The sequence below is a fragment of the Sodiomyces alcalophilus genome (genome assembly GCF_042370955.1).
Source record: "Sodiomyces alcalophilus JCM 7366 unplaced genomic scaffold ACRALscaffold_6, whole genome shotgun sequence".
NCBI lineage: Eukaryota > Fungi > Ascomycota > Sordariomycetes > Glomerellales > Plectosphaerellaceae > Sodiomyces > Sodiomyces alcalophilus.
In genome coordinates, this window is record NW_027263537.1 from 857,805 (window position 1) to 876,139 (window position 18,335).

Genomic DNA, 18,335 nt, shown 5'->3' on the forward strand with positions numbered 1-18,335 from the left:
GGGCGGGTGTGCATGTGAGATGAGTTCACGAGTGGGTTAGTTGAGGATGGGAACTGGGTGCAGGGTTCCTGTATCAACGGTTGGGAAGATGGGTTGGGCTATCCTCTGCCTACATACTTTGATGGCATGTTTCCAAGGACGTGGTACAGTGAGGGGTTCGTTGCTCGGCTGCTGTAGAGTCGATGCTATTTGTGGTTTTGTTCGTCGTTTGTCCATATTACGCGGAGCAGCAGTACGTTGTATTATCATGGGTGCACCATTCGTATGTGAGACACCGGAACTGATGTTCGGTGAGAGCCGAGATTCTGGTCCATCAGGGCTCAGAAGGGATACAACGTACATGGGGTCGGTCATCTGGAAATCTGGGATGCGGTAGGTAGTCGTCTGAGTAGTCTGAGTAGAGTCCAGAGGCGCATGCCAAGACATCCCGCAGTGATTTCCGCATTGAGAACTGCTTGCGAGTCGTTCGTCTTGTATTTATTAGGGTCGGTAGAAGTTGGACTTGGCTCTGCCTGGGGCGGTCACGCTCTGCTGCGGCTGATAAAGTGGCGTTCCTTGGCCCGGGTGGTAACGAGTACAACGTACGGAACCATCCAATCGCTCAGCGGGAGAGGGAAAGATGCCGAGGTTCGGCGATTACAGTCAAAATGATTAGTATTCATAAGGACATGCTCATCGTGAGTACGAAGTAGTTGTACCTTGGACGACATAGATCTACGTTCACACCGGATTCATATGTGTGCGTGTAAGGAGATATCTACCTACTTCCCGGCCTGGATTTCTTGTAGATACATATAAGCCCTATACGAGTAGTATGCATTTAATAATAGCGGCGTACCTCGTTGGAACTTGGGAACAAGAGACAGTAAAGACTCCAATGTACACCAGATCTGGCCAAGAAACACATGTCAACGTGCCTCATGCAGCGAGTTTCAAAAGTTCAAGAAACAAAAACGACCATCTAATTCCCTCAGCCCAATACACACCAATGCCAGTGCTCAATGGTCCATGTAGCTCATAGCGGCTGTGATACGCGCGGCGAGCCCTAGTACAAAAGCGGGAATTGCACCGAAGGAATCGACATACCATGAGGTAGGGTGGTAAATCATGAGCCGATGAGTCGACTACCGATCTGGGGCTGCTGCATCCAATGCTGTCGAACAATAAAGGTACCTGGAGTACCGTGTTTTCCTATCCACTCGTACACGCACAGAGGACCACTTAGAATGAGAGCTTACAAGTTACCCCGCAGTCGCAGATGGGGAAGGCCTTAGCGTGTGCGGGAGGTCTCCACCCAACCCCAGAATTTTCTCCGACGAGGCTCCAAAGAAACCCTCACCATCTCATCTCTTTTGGCTTTTCGTCCCCTTTTCCCTTTATCCTAACCAGGTTCACCGTTAGTGCTCCCTTCGACCTAACCTAGTGCGGTACTTGGGCCTAGATCAACGATATTCGTGGGGAAAAATGGAGAGCTCACACACATTGACACGCACACCTCTCGCAACTCGATTCCCTTCTGGTGTAGACGCCCTACCAGACACGCTGTTTTGACCCTGTTACTTTTGTCCCTTCCCCCCCTTCCCCAGATTGAGCCAAGCATTTGAGCCTCGGTCTGGCTGACTTTTAACTGTTCTTCAGAGTTTGATTGGCTCTAGTTACCGGTTGACCCCGTTGAGTTGCTGCTTGGCTCTCACCTCCTCGCCTCCCTGCCATGTGTTGATGCGTGGAGGTGAGGTGGATGCTATGGGGCCCCCGATTCCCCCAGGTCGGTCTACAGTTGTGCCCACACCTTTCCCTTGTAACTGGGGCTGAGAGACATCCTGGGGCATCAGGGATGATGGCAAGCAAGACAAGATGACGTGTGGGGACTCTGGGGAGAGAGGAAGAAAGAGGGGCCCTGCTTCCAACCCCTTGGGTTTGAACGGGATACAAAAGGCGGCCCTTGGAATCCTAACTGATATCCGCATGTTCCACGGTGGTCCTCCCTAGATCCATCTTGCTCGTCGACGAAGATCTTTCCCCAATATCAGTGGCGGATAGGCACGTGGCGGCCGTTGAGGTACCATAACCTCCTTTGCCCCTCCCGATATTGACTTTATGCCTTTCTAACTTTATATCATCATCGACCAGATCTCGGACCAGTTTCTTCTACCCAACACCACTCGGCCTCTGGACGACGCCCGTGGCAACAAACAAACAAAACCACGCACTCAGACGTAGCCCATCCCTTCATCCTTCTTGAACCATGGACAACACCCGCGACCTCGAAAAGGAGGGCCTCGAACATGTCGACGACAAAGCCAACCAGAGGCTGGCCTCGACGGACGTCAAACCCCCCGCGGGCTCGGAGGGGGATGACCCCGACCACGGCTTCACCCTTCGTGAGCAGCGCAACATCGTCCACCGCATCGACCGTCGCCTAGTCGTCATTTTGGGCCTCATGTACTGCGTTTCTCTTATGGACCGCACCAACCTGTCGGCGGCTGCCATTGCTGGAATGACCGTGGAGCTCGACTTGCTCGTGGAGAACCGATATGTGAGTATCTATCCATCTATCTCTCTCTCTCGTTTTTTTTTCGTTGTTTTCTCGACCGCCGTGCTCTAACAACTCCTAGAACATCGTCTCCCTCATCTTCTTCGTCCCCTACATCATCTTCCAACCTCCCTCCACCGTTATCATCCGCAAGATCGGCCCCCGTGTTCACCTGGCCGCCATTTGCCTGTTCTGGGGCGCCGTCATGATCGGCATGGGCTTCGCCCAGAATTTCGGCCAGCTTGCTGCCATGAGAACGTTGCTTGGCGTCCTCGAAGCCGGGTTTTTCCCCGGCTGCGTCTACCTTCTCAGCACTTGGTATACCCGGTACGAAGTAGGAAAGCGGTACTCCATCTTCTACCTCCTAGGATGCGTCGCATCGGCCTTTGCCGGCATCCTCGCCTACGGACTCATGCAGATGAACGGGCTCGCCAACCTCTCCGGCTGGCGCTGGATCTTCATCATGGAGGGCATCATCACCTGCCTCATCGCCGTCATCGGCTACTGGCTGCTCGTCGACTTCCCCGACGTCGGCCGGAACGACTGGCGCTTCCTCGGGCCCCGGGAGCGCGCCTGGGTCGTCGACCGCGTGAACAGGGACCGGGGCGACGTCAACACCCCGCCCTTCAACCTCCGCCGCTTCCTCTCCGCCGGCCTGGACTGGAAGATCTGGGCCTACGCCGTCATCTTCTTCAACACCACCACCGTGTCGTACGCCCTGGCCTACTTCTTGCCCATCATCCTGCGCGAGAACATGGGCTTCAGCATCGCCGAGGCCCAGTGCCTCGTGGCCCCGCCCTACGCCTTTGCCGGCATCGTCATGTTCTCGGGCGCCTGGTGCGGCGACCGCTTCCGCGTGCGCGGGCCCGTCATCGTCGCTAACGCCGTGCTGTGCCTCATCGGCCTGCCCATCATGGGCTTCCACTCGTCCGCCAACGTGCGCTACTTTGGCGTCTTCCTCGTCACCGCCGGCGCAAACTCCAACATCCCCGCCGTCATGGCCTACCAGGCCAACAACATCCGCGGTCAGTGGAAGCGCGCCTTTTGCAGCGCCACCCTCGTCAGCTTTGGCGGCATCGGCGGCATTGCCGGCAGCTTAGTCTTCCGCAACCAGGATATCCCCCACTACCGCCCGGGCATGTATGCCTGCATTGCCGCCTCGCTCTTGACCGTCGTCCTGGTCGGCTTGTTGAGCGTTGATTTTTACTTTCAGAATCGCAAGGCTGATCGGGGCGAGAAGGAGCTTGAGGCTGCCGACGTGAGTTATTTTTTTCTCTCCTCCTTTTGGTCCCTCTATGTCGCTCTTTCATCGAGATGAAACAATGGCATGCTAACGCCCATCTTAGGAGGACTCCCAACGGGGTTTCCGATACACGTTTTAAACTCTCGTTATTTGTATATGGAGAGTTAGGATTATTCGTACTGTGTGGGAGGTGGAAGGTCTGGGGCCCATTGATGGACTGACGGGGGCGCAAGCCAGCGTTGAACACAGTCAATCAAGGGCTTGGAGCTTGGAAAACGAGTGCTCGAACAAGATGGTATTAATGTTCGTCGGATTATTTTTCATACTTATGCGCAATTCTACGGATAATGACAGTCCAGTTTGAATTGTATTTCCTCCCCGAAGGAAGTATACGAGATTCTAACCTTCCCCGTAAAAACTTGAACGAATTTCAACCTTCATGGCGTATGATCGTTACCTAAGAATCCGTGGCAGCCTTTGCTTAAGGAATGACTGTACTTGTGGGATCTCTAATGAGGCGGCCCGTTATTCCGACAATACCCCTTAGTTATTCCGACTATAGTTTAGATATATATATAACATAGACCCTTCGGAACTACGGTTATAAACCACTCTATCGTCTCTATATTAAGTTAGATTAATTCGATCGCCGGACGTAATTAATAGATAGCTTATTTATTTAAGTAAAGCTAATAGTAGTAATAGTAGTAACTCCTTTCTTCTTTCTTCTTTGTCTTTGTCTTTGTCTTTGTCGTCGTCGTCGTCGTCGTCGTCGTCGTCGTCGTTTTCGTCGTCGTTTTCGTCGTCCTGATTAGAACTATAGTCGGAATAACCAAGTAGTACAGTCAGAATAACGCGCCTCGACTAAATAACATCTAATTTTCATCCACAAACCTAGTCTTTACCTACCTTGCTGGCCCCTACTTCGTGTGCTATTCGTACTTCACTGCTCTCCAACTCCCACCACTGTCAATGATATCGAGTCACATGTATTTCCGTGCTTCAAGCAGGCTTTGTGCTCCTAATCTCCAGTCCAGCGACGAGATCTCCTCTTTATTTGCTTGACCGAACTCTTCAAGCAGAACCTTCATCTTTGTAACATCACTCAAATCTCGAAGCGATTCATACCGGCAGTCTGGTTGAAAGGACCGGCTTTCCCAGGACCGGCTCTCCCATCCTTTTGCCACTCCAGCTTCTGTCGCTGAAAGACCACGGCTGCTTTGGCTAGGTACTCTAAGCTTCATTTGCGCCTTTCGTTCAGATATATGTATATAGAACGCAAACTCACACCGTTTCCTTAATTCTATGTATATATAGAAGGAATGCAAAACTCTGTACCTCCCTAAACTCTATTTCTAAGGAAGGAAGTAAACTCGTACCTTCCGTTATAATACCGGAACGCAGAAAATAAAGTCGCGCCTCCCTTAACTATATTAACAGAGGGAAGGCAAACAGGTCTCGCCTTCCTTAAGCCGTTGGCTGCACGCCTTCCAGGTAACAATGAGAAGGAACAACCAGAAAGTTTATTTGAATCCAGTAGAGATCCCACCAGTATAAATATCATCAGCCCCTCTCTTACGCTCTGTCTTTTTCATTTTTCCTACACACACACTCCCCTCTTCCTCCCTCTGTCAACCCAAGATGCCTGCCCAGCTCCGTCAGTTCAACTCTGGGACTGCCACGCACCCGGCGAGTGCGTACCGCCCAACCGGTATGACTCTCGAGGAGTTCAAGCAAACCATGGAAGCAGCATGCTTCAACTACTGGGGCACTGGTACCCGGTCTAGTCGTTACCGCCGCTTCCGAGTTCTTGCGGTCGCATGGGAACGTGACCTCGACGGCACAAATCTCGGCCTCAACATTGGCAGCACAAAGGCCCGCGTCATGGACGTCTTCAGCAAGTCGTATCGATACGACGTGGAAGAACTCAGTCTCGAATTCAACAATTCAGCCTCCAACACATTCACTGAGGGGGTGGAGGATCTCCTCAGCGGCCTCGGCCATGATGACTTGGCCATCTTGTATTACATCGGTCATGGAGCCTACGATGCCACAGACCATCGTCTTCGCATGACTCCGTCACCGCAAGCCAACCTGGCGACCCCGTTCGTCGACTTCCATGAGGTCCGCACCAAGCTTATTGACCCTGCTGAGCCGGATGTTCTTATTTTGTTGGATTGCTGCCACGCTGCGTCTGGTACAATTAATGTCCGAAAGGAGTTGATTGCCGCTGCTGCCCATGATGGGCTCGCCCATGGCGGTGCGGATAGCTTTTCAGCTGCCTTGGTCCAGCAGTTAGAGGATGCCATCAGCAAAAAGCACATCTACACCACATCCCAGCTTTACAACCGCCTGGCAACGAGGGCCATGATAAGCATAGGTGGCGAACCCCAACTACGCAGCATGCCAGTCTTCCTTCGAAACAGCGACTCACCCGAGTACCGCATGCCTATCGTTTTGGCACCGAACTTTCCCCACGATGACTGGCGCCCGGGAGATGTCAATCCGGTGAGGAACCAGCCTGCAAATGTCATCATGCACGTCCACCTTCGAGACGTGAACGAGAGCAATGCGGGAGAGCTTCGAGATTGGCTTGTCCGGGGTCACCCGCATAATGTCATGCGAGTGGAAATCAAGGACATACTTCCCTCTTTCTCATGCGCCGTCATTATCCGTGCCTCACTAGATGTCTGGTACACCATGCCAGATCACCCGGCTATTTCATTCATCTGTCTCGCGATTAACCGATACGCACCAATTCTACAGACACTTCCCGAGCCTCGAAATATCTGGGGTCCGATGTTTCCCTCGGAGCCGTTCATTCCAACTGACGATTCGCCGCCTCGACGATAGATAGCCGCGGGTATGGAAGAGGAAGAAGACGAAGAGACAGAGGAGTTACTACCACTGCTGCTATTAGGTTCGATCGAACTGACAAGCTTGATCCGTCAATTTATCCGAGCGATCAAATTGATCCAGCTTGATAAAATACGCTGTACTTCCGAAGGCTCGATGTCTGAACTACAGTCGGAATAACCAAGTGGAAGTCGGAATAACGGGCCTCTTTATTATCCAACCACGAGCCTACAGCCTACCTTAAGGTTACGATAATTCAGCCATACCAGCTATAAGATCGTCAATCCAACGGACCGAGATAGGGACTGCTATGATTAACCATGGACGGGTTTATCGGCAATCAAGAAATCCATAAGCAACTAAGCTAGCGCTGCTGCCTATGGGGGATGATTCCATTACCAGTGGCAGAGCCTTTTACTATGATGGTTAGTAGGTTGACGCATTATCTGCTTATCATCCAGCAGCACATCCACTTGGACCCTGTAGCAAGTTGAGACTTTCTAGTCGAGAACATTCAATGTCACGTTGTACCAGCATATGGAACACAAGAGTTGATAGGGGATAAATTGTATTTCCTGATCCCGTAAAGTATTTACACGAAGGCAGAAATGTTTGCCAGTGCCTTCACCATGACGGCATATTTGCAGTTTCTCTTGACATGGTCGGCAGCCCGGGGCTGCACGGACGGACGATGCGCACGCGGTGTCATGGCGCATCGTTGTACCCTTTCATGTATCCATCGTTTACAGGAAAGAGGGGTTGGCGTTCTCGAGGAGCATCTCGAAGTACTCCTGGAACCACTCGCCGGCCTGGGGAGCGCCCTGCATGGACGAAGCGCTGGAGCACATGTGGTCGTAGCGAGGAGCGGTGGGGTCGCTGATACCATCGCACTCACCACCGGGCTTGATCCAGACGAAGGCGTCGACGCGGGAGTGGCCGGTGTTGGCGGTAGGGCGCATGCCGAAGCCAGTGCCCTTGGCGTTGCACCAGTGGCCCCACTCCTGCTGGCCGGTAGGCTGCTTGCCGGAGCGGCCCTGGTCGACGATGAAGGTGGCGTCCCAGCCGTTCTGGCTCAGGAGAGGACCGAACGAGTCGACGAAGCCGCGCTCATCATAGACGGGGTTGGCTAAACGGAGAAGAGTCAGCACGAGGTAGCAGGAACAGAATTGGGGCAAAGAGGAACAAAACACGTACGGGCAGTGTAAGGAGCAGGAGAGGTGGCGTTCCAGGCGTTGTAGTTGGAGACGTTCAGGGCGAAGCCACGGACGGCGGCGGGGCGGCCGGCATCGTTGTACAGCTGGGTGAAGAGGGTAGCAGCGGGGACAACGTTGGCGGGCCATCCGAGCCAGCCAGCGTGACCGGCATCGAGGTACATGGCAACGTGGGACAGGTTGAGCTCGGTAATGGCGTGGATGGTCAGCTCCTTGTAGGCGGAAGCAGCACCCTGGCACTTGGGAACATCCATGTTGGTGACCATGTTGGCAAGGGAGTCGGGCTCTGGAGAACGCGTCGAGTCAGATTAGTGGATGTTGCACACAAATCGAGAGACTGGAAAGAAAGGGGTGGGGACTCACCGATGACAAGGATGGTGCGGATGTCGCTGTACTGAACAAGGAGCGCGCGGATCTCGGCGATGTAGTTCTTGTACTTGTTGGCACCATCGTCGGCGAGGGCGAACTCGCCGTTGGAGGCGGCAGCAGCGCAGTCACGGTCAGGAAGGTTGTAGACAACGAGGATGGCGGCGTAGTTGCCACCGGCGTTGTTGGCGGCACGGATCTCAGCAAGGGCGTCGGCGATCAGAGGGATCTTGGCCATCTTGTCACTGTACATTTTGTGAGTAGATGTTCTCCTTTTCATCCGTCAGTCCGGAGAACGGCGACAACTTACATCCACTGGAAAGAGGGGACCTCGGCAACCTGCTGGGCAGCAGCAGCCATGGCCGGGCTCAGCTGGGGAACGGCCAGGTTCAGAACCTGATCGCGGTAGAAGCTGTTGGCCCACTGGTCGACACCAATGAAGGGGTTGCCAGTGTAGTCACCATTGCCGCCGCCCGACGAAGGAGGAGGCGACGAGGGAGGGGGAGAGGTGGGAGGAGGCGAGGTGGGAGGAGGAGAGGTGGGAGGAGGAGTGGTGGGAGGAGGGTTGGTAGGAGGAGGGTTGGTAGGAGGAGGAGAGGTCGGGGGCGGCGACGAGCCGCCGGGCAGGCACTGGCTGTACCAGTCGTTCTGGTACGTGCAGGTGCTGCCAGACTCGCAGCAGGTCGGGCCCGACCAGCCGTTTCCAGCGCACTGGCCCCTAAAGAATCCATCTCTGTCAGTTACTGAAGTCGTTGGGAGATGATGTGGAAGGGTGATCTTCGTGGGAAGGGTGAACATACCAAAGGCTAGCGCAGTTCTGCCTTTCCTCGAGGGTAGGGGCAGCGAGGGCAACGGCGCTAAGCACCGCGCCAGCGAGGAGAAGTCGTCCGGCCATTGTGATGGATACCTTGAGAAGTGATTGACAGGACTGTGAGGTAACTATCCGTGAGGAGAGAAAAGAAAATCGAAACTGAAGTGCGAACTTGGCCTGGTTCTTATATCACGAAATCCTCTGGCCATGCCAGGGGACGGGACGGTCATCCCCAGACCCCATATCCACCACATAGCCGCTTACCCCAACGCCAAGTCCAAGTTCGTCGCGCCGCCGGAATGACGGGAAAGAGGATAGATTGAGCCCAATAACACATAACATTGACGGATTCCCCGTTCTGGATAGCGGGCAATTGGGAGCCAGTCGGTGCATGGCAGGTCGGGTGGGGTGTGGCAATGCGTCGAAGGCCACCGGGAGCGATCCGATCAGCCGCGAGAGAGAGACCGAGACAGAGAGAGGTGCATGCGATCCAAGGGTCTAGGAACGTAGGAAGCCAGATCCGGACGCTGTGTCCGGCTCTTGTCCTCACGGAGCCGTGCATGATGGGGCTGGCGGGGCCAAGATAGGTCATACAAAGCTGTACAGCGCTCCGGTGCATGATAACCAAGCGGAAATGAAGGTGTACGCATCGTGGGCGGCCTTGGGCGCATAGAGAAGCCAGACGGCGAAGGGTGGCATTGGACCACGAGCTGGTTCAGGTTACCCAGAAGGGTTTAGTTCGGCTAAACCAGGTAACACTTGAATTGTCTTCGGAGGCCTGGTGGCTCCGTTCTTCCCGATCTGGAACGGGTTCGCTCGTCATATTAGCGGGAGACGTGGGATAGTGGAGATCACACAGGGGAAACGGGTGCGGGGGTTGACCATGGGGGAGGGCAAGGCGTGTGTCAGGCTGGATGAAGGGGCAAAACGTCGGAGACAGACCCTGTTGAGCGCCGGCTAGTCAGGCACCGTCATTCCTTTAGGGTCACATTTTCGGAGCTCGACGAAGCAGTGGCGTCTTCTGGTTGAATGCCGGTACGGACGAGAAGCTGTAACCTGGCGCAGTCCCTCTGTATCCGTATAATTAGTCCTTTACACCTGTCATCCTATTATTCGAGACGATGCACTCGAATACAGTGCAAGTGGTGGAAACTGAGGAGCCTCAGAACATCTCATTTCCTAATCCTGCAACTCGAGTGTAGATCTTCGAATGAGAACTTTGAATATCGCCCGTCGACAACATGGACAGAAGAGGAAAGGACAAACGACTCCGAGATGCGGGTCTAGCCACTTGGCAAGGATTCATGCTGATTGAAGTGGACAAAGCAGTGGCAATATGGTGCCGCGAGAGTCGCCAGAGAGTCGCCATAAACCAGGTCCTGGGAGGCAGAGAAGCTTGACGACAGATCAAGAGAGACAAGCTTTGATAAACGTTCTGGTTCCACGACGACGGGAGCAGATCGTCAATAGAGGTACTGAACAAAGTAAAGAGATGCTTGATCTTCGAACAGGGAGGAGCAAGACGCTGAGACGGAAAATCCGGGGTAAGCGCGTATCATAGCAGACGACGGGAATGGCCCGTCCGCTCTGGTCTTCTCTCAATTGGACGACGATGGCGATACGATGACGATGAGGCGGCAATTGATGCCAAGGTCTGCATGTCCAGGTGGGAATCAGTCAATCACGGCCGGGCCGGCCAAGAAGATGGCACTCGTGGCTGCGTGAGTGGGCCCGAATAGGTATACAGCGGTGTATGTAAGCATACATACAATCTCGAAATCTCGAAGAGTGAATGACAAATGAAAACGATGGCAAGACGGAGAATCAAGAGAAGGAAAAAAGAAGAAAGAAACAAGAAAAGAAGAAGAGGGGTGCGGCGGGGAAAGCGGGAGTCGCAGCAGCATCGTGACATTTCTCTTGATGGATCGGCAGATGACTGTGGTCTGTGCTCCAACAAAGTCAAGTCATGTGATATCACCCGTGCTCCTAAAGGGATTAGCTAATCCATCATGAAACACGCCCCCTGGATCGATTAGCTAATTAGATATATCCCCACATAACTCTCCTCACCGCCTTGGGCCATACAACGTACAACCCCCATCCAGACGGCAGAATTTCCGCCCCCCCTGACCGACCGTTGAAGAGGACAACGGCTTCGATGCACGATAACCCGTCCACTCCTCGGCGCCGCCCACCACATCTCGCCGGTTCTTCGGGCAGATGCCGACCTAGAATTCCCTGCCACCCAATCTCGGCTTCCCCGTCCACCGTGAGACCCCCGGTCTCGCACCTCCCGGCCTCGGCAAGATGCTCTCCGGCATCCTCATCTTCAACCAAAAAGGCGAGAACCTCATCTTCCGCGCCTTTCGCAACGACTGCCGCCCTCGCCTCGCCGACGTCTTCCGCATCCAGGTCATCTCCAACCCCCAAGTTCGCTCCCCGATTCTGACCCTGGGGAGCACCACCTTTAGCCATGTCAAGCACGAGAACATCTACCTGGTGGCCATCACCAAGAGCAACGCCAATGCCGCCCTGGTCTTTGAGTTTCTCTACCGCCTCATCGCCCTGGGGAAGGGGTATTTCAGCAAGTTTGATGAGGAGGCTGTCAAGAACAACTTTGTCCTCGTCTACGAGCTGCTAGATGGTCTGTTTCGCTTTCCTTGGTTCTCTCGTGCTCAGGTCAGTCCCAAGCTAACGTGGCGCGGGTCGTCTCTCGCAGAAATTATCGATTTCGGCTACCCACAAAACACCGAAACCGACACCCTCAAGATGTACATCACGACCGAAGGCGTCAAGTCGGAACGTGCGGTGGAAGACTCGGCCAAGATCACCATGCAGGCTACGGGGGCGCTGTCGTGGCGCAAGGCCGACGTCAAGTACCGCAAGAACGAGGCCTTTGTGGACGTCATCGAAGACGTCAACCTCCTCATGTCGGCCACGGGCGCCGTCCTCCGCGCCGACGTGACGGGCCAGATCATCATGCGCGCCTACCTGTCCGGCACGCCCGAGTGCAAGTTTGGCCTCAACGACCGGCTCCTGCTCGACCACGACGGCCTGCACAGCCTCCCCTCGGGCAACCGCATGGGCACCAAGGCGACCAAGGCGGCGGCCGGCAGCGTCAGCCTCGAGGACTGCCAGTTCCACCAGTGCGTCAAGCTGGGCAAGTTTGACAGCGACCGCATCATCTCGTTCGTGCCGCCCGACGGCGAGTTTGAGCTGATGCGCTACCGCGCCACCGAGAACGTCAACCTGCCCTTCAAGATCCACGCCATCGTCAACGAGGTCGGCCGCACCAAGGTCGAGTACAGCATCGGCATCAAGGCCAACTTTGGCACCAAGCTCTTCGCCACCAACGTCGTCGTCCGCATCCCCACCCCGCTCAACACGGCCAAGACCACCGAGCGCTGCACCCAGGGCAAGGCCAAGTACGAGCCGTCCGACAACACCATCGTGTGGAAGATTGCCCGCTTCCCCGGCCAGAGCGAGTACGTCCTCAGCGCTGAGGCCCAGCTCACAAGCATGACCAACCAGCGCGCCTGGAGCCGGCCACCGCTGAGCCTCGACTTTAGTCTGCTCATGTTTACCAGCAGCGGCTTGCTGGTCAGGTACCTGAAGGTGTTTGAGAAGAGCAACTACCCCAGCGTCAAGTGGGTGCGGTACATGACCAGGGCTGGGTCTTATGAGATACGGTAAAGCCACCCTCGTGCACCCTTATTTTTTCCTTTGCTTTGTTCCTTGGCATTCGAGTTTGACTGACCAACTCGCAACAGATTCTAGTGTGTTCATATCCTTGTAATGTGGGAGGAATGTATCATAATGCATCGTATGGCGTCCAAGGAAATTGAGTATTCTTTATGGCGAAAGCATCTGCCATGCTACTATCAGATATTCTTCCCTTTATATTTTATTTTTGTCATTCTGACTTCTTTTCCTTTCATCATTCGATGCTTGAAAGAAAGGGCTTCAAATTCTCAGAGCGAGACGTGCTGCATTTTGACAGTGGTGGCTGGGGCGCGCTCGGAGCGCTGTGTAGCTTATAGCATGGATGATGGTCGGCATGGCAGGGCGTATACGAGACGACACTGATGCGGAAGAACCCCAATGACTATGGCGGTGGTCATGGGCTCAGAGGTGGCAGTCTTCTCTAGGGTATATGATATGGGGCCGGCGGGAATCAAGGACCCTCGTGCGGATATAGAGAGCTCACCATAGATTAAGGGGCTATACAGACCTTGCCTTGACTGGTCACTTTGTTAAGCTGCAAGTTGCGCAGAGAATCGAGACATGACTTTAGGGATTTTACTATCTTTACGCCTCGACAATTATACAAAACCATTCTCACAAAGACAAAGACAATTCAACGCTGCCGAGCCGCTCGTATGAGGTATGCATCCCCCCAAAGTCACCCGTCGTCAAAGTCTATAGTGTCTCGCAGAGGCGATGGATCCAGGACCCGATGAGCCTCCCACCCTCGCCTCGGGGGGTAGAGTTTTGTCTTCTCGACGAGTGAATTGGCCCTCTCGACCGCTCTGGCATGCCAGTACTTGGAACGTGCGTCATAGTTGAGTTCATGCAGGAATTTGTTTTGGTTCTTCCGTCTGAATTCGGGCAAATAATTCAGTATGGCCCTGGAAAGGAAGAGTATCTCTCGAGCAGAAGCGGTCGGCGTCTCTTCGTCTAGTGTGAAGTCACGATTAGGAATTAGCGGGAGCATGTATCGTTTTCTTCCGTGCGTGGGAGTGTGAGAAGTGTCGCAAGCGGGAGGGGGTGGTGAAAGGCTTGGGAGTAGGGGTTTGCATACCTGTGGACTCTTCGCCGTTATTGCCATCTTCGCCCTCGTCGTCAGCATCATCGGCCGACGCGGATCCGTGTGCGGACGGCCGGCTACTAGACTGACGGCCACTGTGCACTTGTTCGGCGCCTGTCTCGTCGTACTATTCGAGACCCGCGCCCTGGCCTTCCTCCTTCACTGGCTGTAGCCTGCCACGTCCTTTCGTCTCGTCGTTGGAGATTGATTGGGTGCTTGGCGAGTCACTGGTGGGTGGATCGTCGTGCTTCTCCACGTGTAATGGGCCACCAGATGATGTGAGATACGTTGGCATGGGAGTGCCGTCGATTAGGGCGCGAATCCTCCATCTGCCCAGCAGAACGCGAGATCTTAGGAGTGAGATGCCGTCGTCAGTATCTCCCCCGGCTAAAGAACAAGTAATTCTACGCCAAGCTAGGATGACCTGCAGGTCGGTAGCTGTCTGGGGTCTGCGCTGGGGATTGTGGCGGACGTGCCCCGGGCCACCCGGGTGGGACATGGCTGCATGTTGGTAAGATGCGCCCAAGGGAATGCAAATATTGCTGCTGAAGGGAGAAACGATACAAAGGAAGAGAGAGGGAGAGAAGTGAAGCTAAGAAGAAAGGTCCGGGAGACCAGGCCTAGGAATACTGAGTGGGAGTCCAGAGTCGCTCGTCCCAACCGCTAAACGAGGTAGTCGGTAGTGCCTTCCTTTATGCCACTGGCTTGCGAGCGTGGTTAGGTGGTCGAGGACTCGTGGCACTTTCCATTGGCTGATACTAGGAACTTCGATACTCGGGCATTATATGATTATTCAAACTCCATCTAGCTTCAAACCGGAACAGACATTGAAAGCAACTCACCAAATATACGAACAGTCAGTTTCACTCCCAGTTCCGAGTTCATGATCAGTAACCGGCCTAAAACTGAGCCTTCTCGACTCTTGACATTTGATATACGGCTGACTCGGTCAATGAGATCACTAAAAGTATCAATCGTCGTTGGAATCAAGGAAACAAAATCCAAAACCATATATTTCTCGGTCTTTTCTTTTCATCACTCTGTTCAGTGGCAGCTTTGGTCTCCCTCAGCGCAGCCTCCATATTATCAACATTTCGTCAGCTACATCACGTGAAGGCAGGATGGCCGAGTTGGTTATGGCGCCAGGTTAAGGTTACCTTAACATCTCTTCCTGGTGGGGCAACCCTCGTGGGTTCAAATCCCACTCCTGTCAATTCATCTTTTGTGTGGGTGGCGCATGTTTTTTTTTTCCTTTTTTTTTTTTCGAGAAAGAAATAGGGTTTCTATTTTTTTTTTTTTAAAAAAAAGAAGGAGCTTTGTGTGCACTTACACATTATTAAAACAAAAGTCCAGTTTTTGACTGGAAATGAAATGGTCGAGTCGCGGGGATTTTATCTATAGATGCATGTTAGCCCAATGCTTGTATTCCAAAGACAGCTAGTGAGGATCCAATGCTCCGGATATATCTCCAAGCTCTGGTCTCTGATTGGTTAGAGGATTTTCACGTGGCAGCCTACCCGTAACACAATGTAGGTATACATGCCAGGGACCACTTCACAGCTCAGCGACCTCCCCATTCATTGCCATTGCGTGAATGCGATAACCAGGGAACAATGTGAAAACAAAAGCGTCTTCTCCCTGGGGAACGCCTTGGCAGGGCCCATTTCTCGCCAACGATGCCTTATTTCACTTCACGAATCACCGTTAGAATGAGAAGACAATGCTCACCGGGAAAGTGGCTGCAGGCCTGGACCCGAGTCGTCCTTACGCGACAGAGAGATAATATCCCACCTCACAAAGGATAGGTGCATCGGTGCATTCTCATTCCTGCCCTTGCTCTATTCACCGGCCTGCGGGATGTGCCAAACACCGGGATGGGTCGTGGAGTTCTGAGCCACCTTCCTTTTCCACCAACAGAACAGCTCCTTGATCCTATAACTCGCCCTACCTACTCCTCTCCTTCTGCTCTCCACCCTCTCCTCTCTCAGTACCTCCAGGGCACCATATTCCGATGCCCCAAGACGAGGACACATGCTCTCACAATCGCACCTTCAGGGTTCCAAGCTCCTCCAATAGTCTCCAACCATGGACCAGCATCAAGCCGCCGTCTCCTGCATCGCAGAGCAGGTCAAGAAGTTTCACGAGGAGGGCATTCCTTTCCGTATCTACCATGCCAGCACCAACAGCACCCGCCTGAGCAGCCGCAAGGCCGGCGAGGTCGTCGACACCAGCATCCTCAACCGCGTCCTCGACATCGACTCCCAACGCCAAGTCGTCCTCGTCGAGCCCAACGTCCCCATGGACCAACTCGTCGCAGCCACCACCGCCCGCGGCTTCGTCCCAGAGGTCGTGCCAGAGTTTCCCGGCATCACCGTCGGGGGCGCATTCGCCGGCACCGCCGCCGAGAGCTCCTCCTTCCGCTACGGCGTCTTCGACCGCTCGGTCAACTGGGTCGAGATGGTACTCGCCAGCGGAGACGTCGTGCGGGCCTCGCCCGACGAGAATCCGGACCTCTTCTACGCTGCCGCCGGGGCCTGCGGTACCCTCGGAATCGGCACCCTGTTCGAGATCCGCCTCGTTAAGGTCGGCCCCTTCATCGAGGTGGAGTACCACCCCGTCTACTCGTTCGCCGAGGCCCTCGCCCTTATCGACAGACTCGCCGCCGACCCTTCCGTCGACTTTCTCGATGGCATCCTCTTTTCCAACGTCTCGGGCGCCATTATCACTGGACGTCTAACCCCGTCCGACCATCCCGACCCCAACATCGACGGCGAGGCGAACAAGGAGAAGAAAAAGGAGCCGGCCCCCATCGTCCACTTCAACCGTGCGCAAGACCCCTGGTTCTGGCTGCACGCCCACGCCTCCGTCCCGCACGCCCGCAACACCACCTGCGACACTTGCCCTTACTCCCCCTCCCGCAAACCCGAGGAGGCCGTCGAGCAAGGCCGCGTCGTCAACCGCGTGCCCGTCGCCGATTACCTCTTCCGTTACGACCGCGGCGCCTTTTGGATGGCCATTTACGGTCAGCCCACTTGGTTCGCCGGCCGCCTTACCCGCTTCCTCTTCGACAAGGCCATGCGCACCCGCAACATGTACAAGGCCATGCACCACAGCGGCCGCTCCCAGAGCTTCATGGTCCAGGACCTCGCCATCCCCCGGCCCAACGCCCAGGACTTCCTCGACTGGTGTCACCAGAAGCTTTGGATCTATCCCCTCTGGCTCTGTCCCATCAGAACCCCCGCAGGCGGCACCCGCGCTCCTATCAATTTTGCCAAGCACCCCTCTCTCCACGGATCTCCCCCTTTGGTTTCTTCTTTCCCGGAATCCTCCTTTCCCGATCAGCCGACGTCGTCGGACATGTGGATCAACATTGGGCTCTGGGGCGTCAAGAGCACTAACTGGCCGCACTTAACGCCCCAGCTCGGTCCGAACGCCTTCAAGGTCTTTGTGGAGGATAACCGTGCCGTCGAGGCCAAGATCAAGGAGCTCGGCGGCTTGAAGTGGCTGTATGCCCACTGCTACTACACCGAGGAGGAGTTCTGGGATGTCTTCGATAAGGATGGGTACGAGAAGATCCGCCGCGACTGGGGCGCGCAAGGGTTGCCCAGTCTGTGGGACAAGGTGAAGCGCGAGGAAACCGAGTATGTCGACAAGGGACCGTTCTGGAAGGCTTGGCTCTGGACGTTTTTGGGAAGGGAACACCTGTTGCAGTAGTCGTCCTGGAGACTTCAGCGGCCAGTGCCTGGCCCGAGAAGGATCCCAGATGGTTAGCTCCAGGTGGAAAACAACTATCCTGATCAGCAGACAGATACTGTAGATATCATAGCTACTAATGAATAATAGGTATTCTTGCCGCGAATACTTGCTGGTTGGGGGTCTGAGCTCCAATCCACCTCCAGCAAGCCCCGGTTTTGCTACGATACACACAACCGATAGTTTGCCTCAAGACACCATAGAACCATATCGGTTTCTGGGTTCTGTAGTCAGCGCAGATGTACAGAACACACCTCAAGACCCGTAGCTTTACCGGTCGAAAGCTTTTGGTTGCATCATCGCATGTGTTCGCATCCAATTTCCCGCGTCCGTCTCGAACTCCCGCCCTTGCACATTCAGGAACCAGCGCTTCCCGTTCGAGAGCTTTGTGGACGGTCGGCAGTAGAGGTAAAGTCGGAGTGGCTCGGGTTCGATCTGGCTGGGGGCCAGGATTGCCGCTTACTCAACAATTCCGCCTTTCGACTGATAGCTAGCAGTCTGTGGTGACCGAACCGTTGGGGTCCATTGAGCTCCGTTTTGTTCAGGCCTCGCTGGGTGGATGGAAGTGCCACGGATGAAGTGGCCGTGCTAGTCGCCAGGCTTCGACAAGCCGGCACGTCGCAGAGTCGGCATTGTCAATCAATACAGGAGCGTCGGGGTTGACTATCGCGGTGAGTAATTGAGCGGTTGGCGGTCTCTGTTCGTTTTGACAAAAATGAATGGATAAACTGTTAGTAAATATAGAAAGATTCATC

At 54.5% G+C, this 18,335-nt stretch overlaps 8 protein-coding genes and 1 non-coding gene across 9 annotated transcripts; 6 read left to right on the plus strand and 3 right to left on the minus strand.

The window, feature by feature from the left end:
• Positions 1-36: 36 nt before the first annotated feature.
• Positions 37-1,819, minus strand: ACRALDRAFT_209606 (uncharacterized protein; the record flags this gene model as incomplete). The annotated part of the gene is made up of 12 exons (XM_071022761.1): positions 37-185; positions 258-454; positions 526-714; positions 839-917; positions 987-1,024; positions 1,070-1,191; positions 1,246-1,334; positions 1,448-1,472; positions 1,496-1,530; positions 1,561-1,627; positions 1,668-1,771; positions 1,804-1,819. 12 exons carry the CDS (start codon positions 1,817-1,819, stop codon positions 37-39), a joined length of 1,110 nt encoding a protein of 369 aa, XP_070873193.1.
• ACRALDRAFT_1081316 (uncharacterized protein) lies at positions 1,578-4,369 on the plus strand. Its single transcript, XM_071019131.1, has 4 exons — positions 1,578-2,059; positions 2,131-2,536; positions 2,616-3,791; positions 3,880-4,369. Exons 2-4 carry the CDS (start codon positions 2,246-2,248, stop codon positions 3,913-3,915), a joined length of 1,503 nt encoding a protein of 500 aa, XP_070873194.1. The 5' UTR covers positions 1,578-2,059; positions 2,131-2,245; the 3' UTR covers positions 3,916-4,369.
• Positions 1,855-2,220, plus strand: ACRALDRAFT_209607 (uncharacterized protein; the record flags this gene model as incomplete). Its single annotated transcript, XM_071022764.1, has 3 exons — positions 1,855-1,975; positions 2,013-2,059; positions 2,131-2,220. The coding sequence occupies 3 exons, from the start codon at positions 1,855-1,857 to the stop codon at positions 2,218-2,220; spliced, it is 258 nt and encodes an 85-aa protein (XP_070873195.1).
• A 1,048-nt stretch (positions 4,370-5,417) lies between the features above and the next one.
• On the plus strand, positions 5,418-6,629 carry ACRALDRAFT_1070029 (uncharacterized protein; the record flags this gene model as incomplete). Its single annotated transcript, XM_071017728.1, has 1 exon — positions 5,418-6,629. One exon carries the CDS (start codon positions 5,418-5,420, stop codon positions 6,627-6,629), a length of 1,212 nt encoding a protein of 403 aa, XP_070873196.1.
• A 746-nt stretch (positions 6,630-7,375) lies between these two features.
• On the minus strand, positions 7,376-9,104 carry ACRALDRAFT_1081317 (glycoside hydrolase family 6 protein; the record flags this gene model as incomplete). Its single annotated transcript, XM_071019132.1, has 5 exons — positions 7,376-7,758; positions 7,827-8,129; positions 8,207-8,454; positions 8,520-8,927; positions 9,010-9,104. 5 exons carry the CDS (start codon positions 9,102-9,104, stop codon positions 7,376-7,378), a joined length of 1,437 nt encoding a protein of 478 aa, XP_070873197.1.
• Positions 9,105-11,155: 2,051 nt separating this feature from the next.
• Positions 11,156-13,362, plus strand: ACRALDRAFT_1049669 (uncharacterized protein). The gene is made up of 3 exons (XM_071015607.1): positions 11,156-11,664; positions 11,740-12,709; positions 12,791-13,362. The coding sequence occupies exons 1-3, from the start codon at positions 11,328-11,330 to the stop codon at positions 12,795-12,797; spliced, it is 1,314 nt and encodes a 437-aa protein (XP_070873198.1). The 5' UTR covers positions 11,156-11,327; the 3' UTR covers positions 12,798-13,362.
• Positions 13,359-14,576, minus strand: ACRALDRAFT_209612 (uncharacterized protein; the record flags this gene model as incomplete). The annotated part of the gene is made up of 6 exons (XM_071022767.1): positions 13,359-13,439; positions 13,474-13,798; positions 13,830-13,922; positions 13,956-14,419; positions 14,458-14,490; positions 14,529-14,576. The coding sequence occupies 6 exons, from the start codon at positions 14,574-14,576 to the stop codon at positions 13,359-13,361; spliced, it is 1,044 nt and encodes a 347-aa protein (XP_070873199.1).
• Positions 14,577-14,942: 366 nt separating this feature from the next.
• ACRALDRAFT_t205 lies at positions 14,943-15,040 on the plus strand. Its single transcript has one exon. It is a non-coding gene; the product is annotated as a tRNA-Leu (tRNA).
• Positions 15,041-15,554: 514 nt separating this feature from the next.
• Positions 15,555-17,670, plus strand: ACRALDRAFT_1081319 (uncharacterized protein). The gene has a single exon (XM_071019133.1). The coding sequence runs from the start codon at positions 15,913-15,915 to the stop codon at positions 17,539-17,541; it is 1,629 nt and encodes a 542-aa protein (XP_070873200.1). The 5' UTR covers positions 15,555-15,912; the 3' UTR covers positions 17,542-17,670.
• Positions 17,671-18,335: the final 665 nt, after the last annotated feature.

Excerpts from the sequence above, each read along its gene's own strand:
- ACRALDRAFT_1049669 (XM_071015607.1), top strand. The coding sequence starts at position 11,328 with ATGCTCTCCGGCATCCTCATCTTCAACCAAAAAGGCGAGAACCTCATC. Across the intron at positions 11,665-11,739 it reads CGTCTACGAGCTGCTAGATG|AAATTATCGATTTCGGCTAC; the intron begins GTCTGTTTCGCT and ends CGTCTCTCGCAG.
- ACRALDRAFT_1081316 (XM_071019131.1), top strand. The coding sequence starts at position 2,246 with ATGGACAACACCCGCGACCTCGAAAAGGAGGGCCTCGAACATGTCGAC. Across the intron at positions 2,537-2,615 it reads TGCTCGTGGAGAACCGATAT|AACATCGTCTCCCTCATCTT; the intron begins GTGAGTATCTAT and ends AACAACTCCTAG. Across the intron at positions 3,792-3,879 it reads AGGAGCTTGAGGCTGCCGAC|GAGGACTCCCAACGGGGTTT; the intron begins GTGAGTTATTTT and ends CGCCCATCTTAG.
- ACRALDRAFT_1081319 (XM_071019133.1), top strand. The coding sequence starts at position 15,913 with ATGGACCAGCATCAAGCCGCCGTCTCCTGCATCGCAGAGCAGGTCAAG.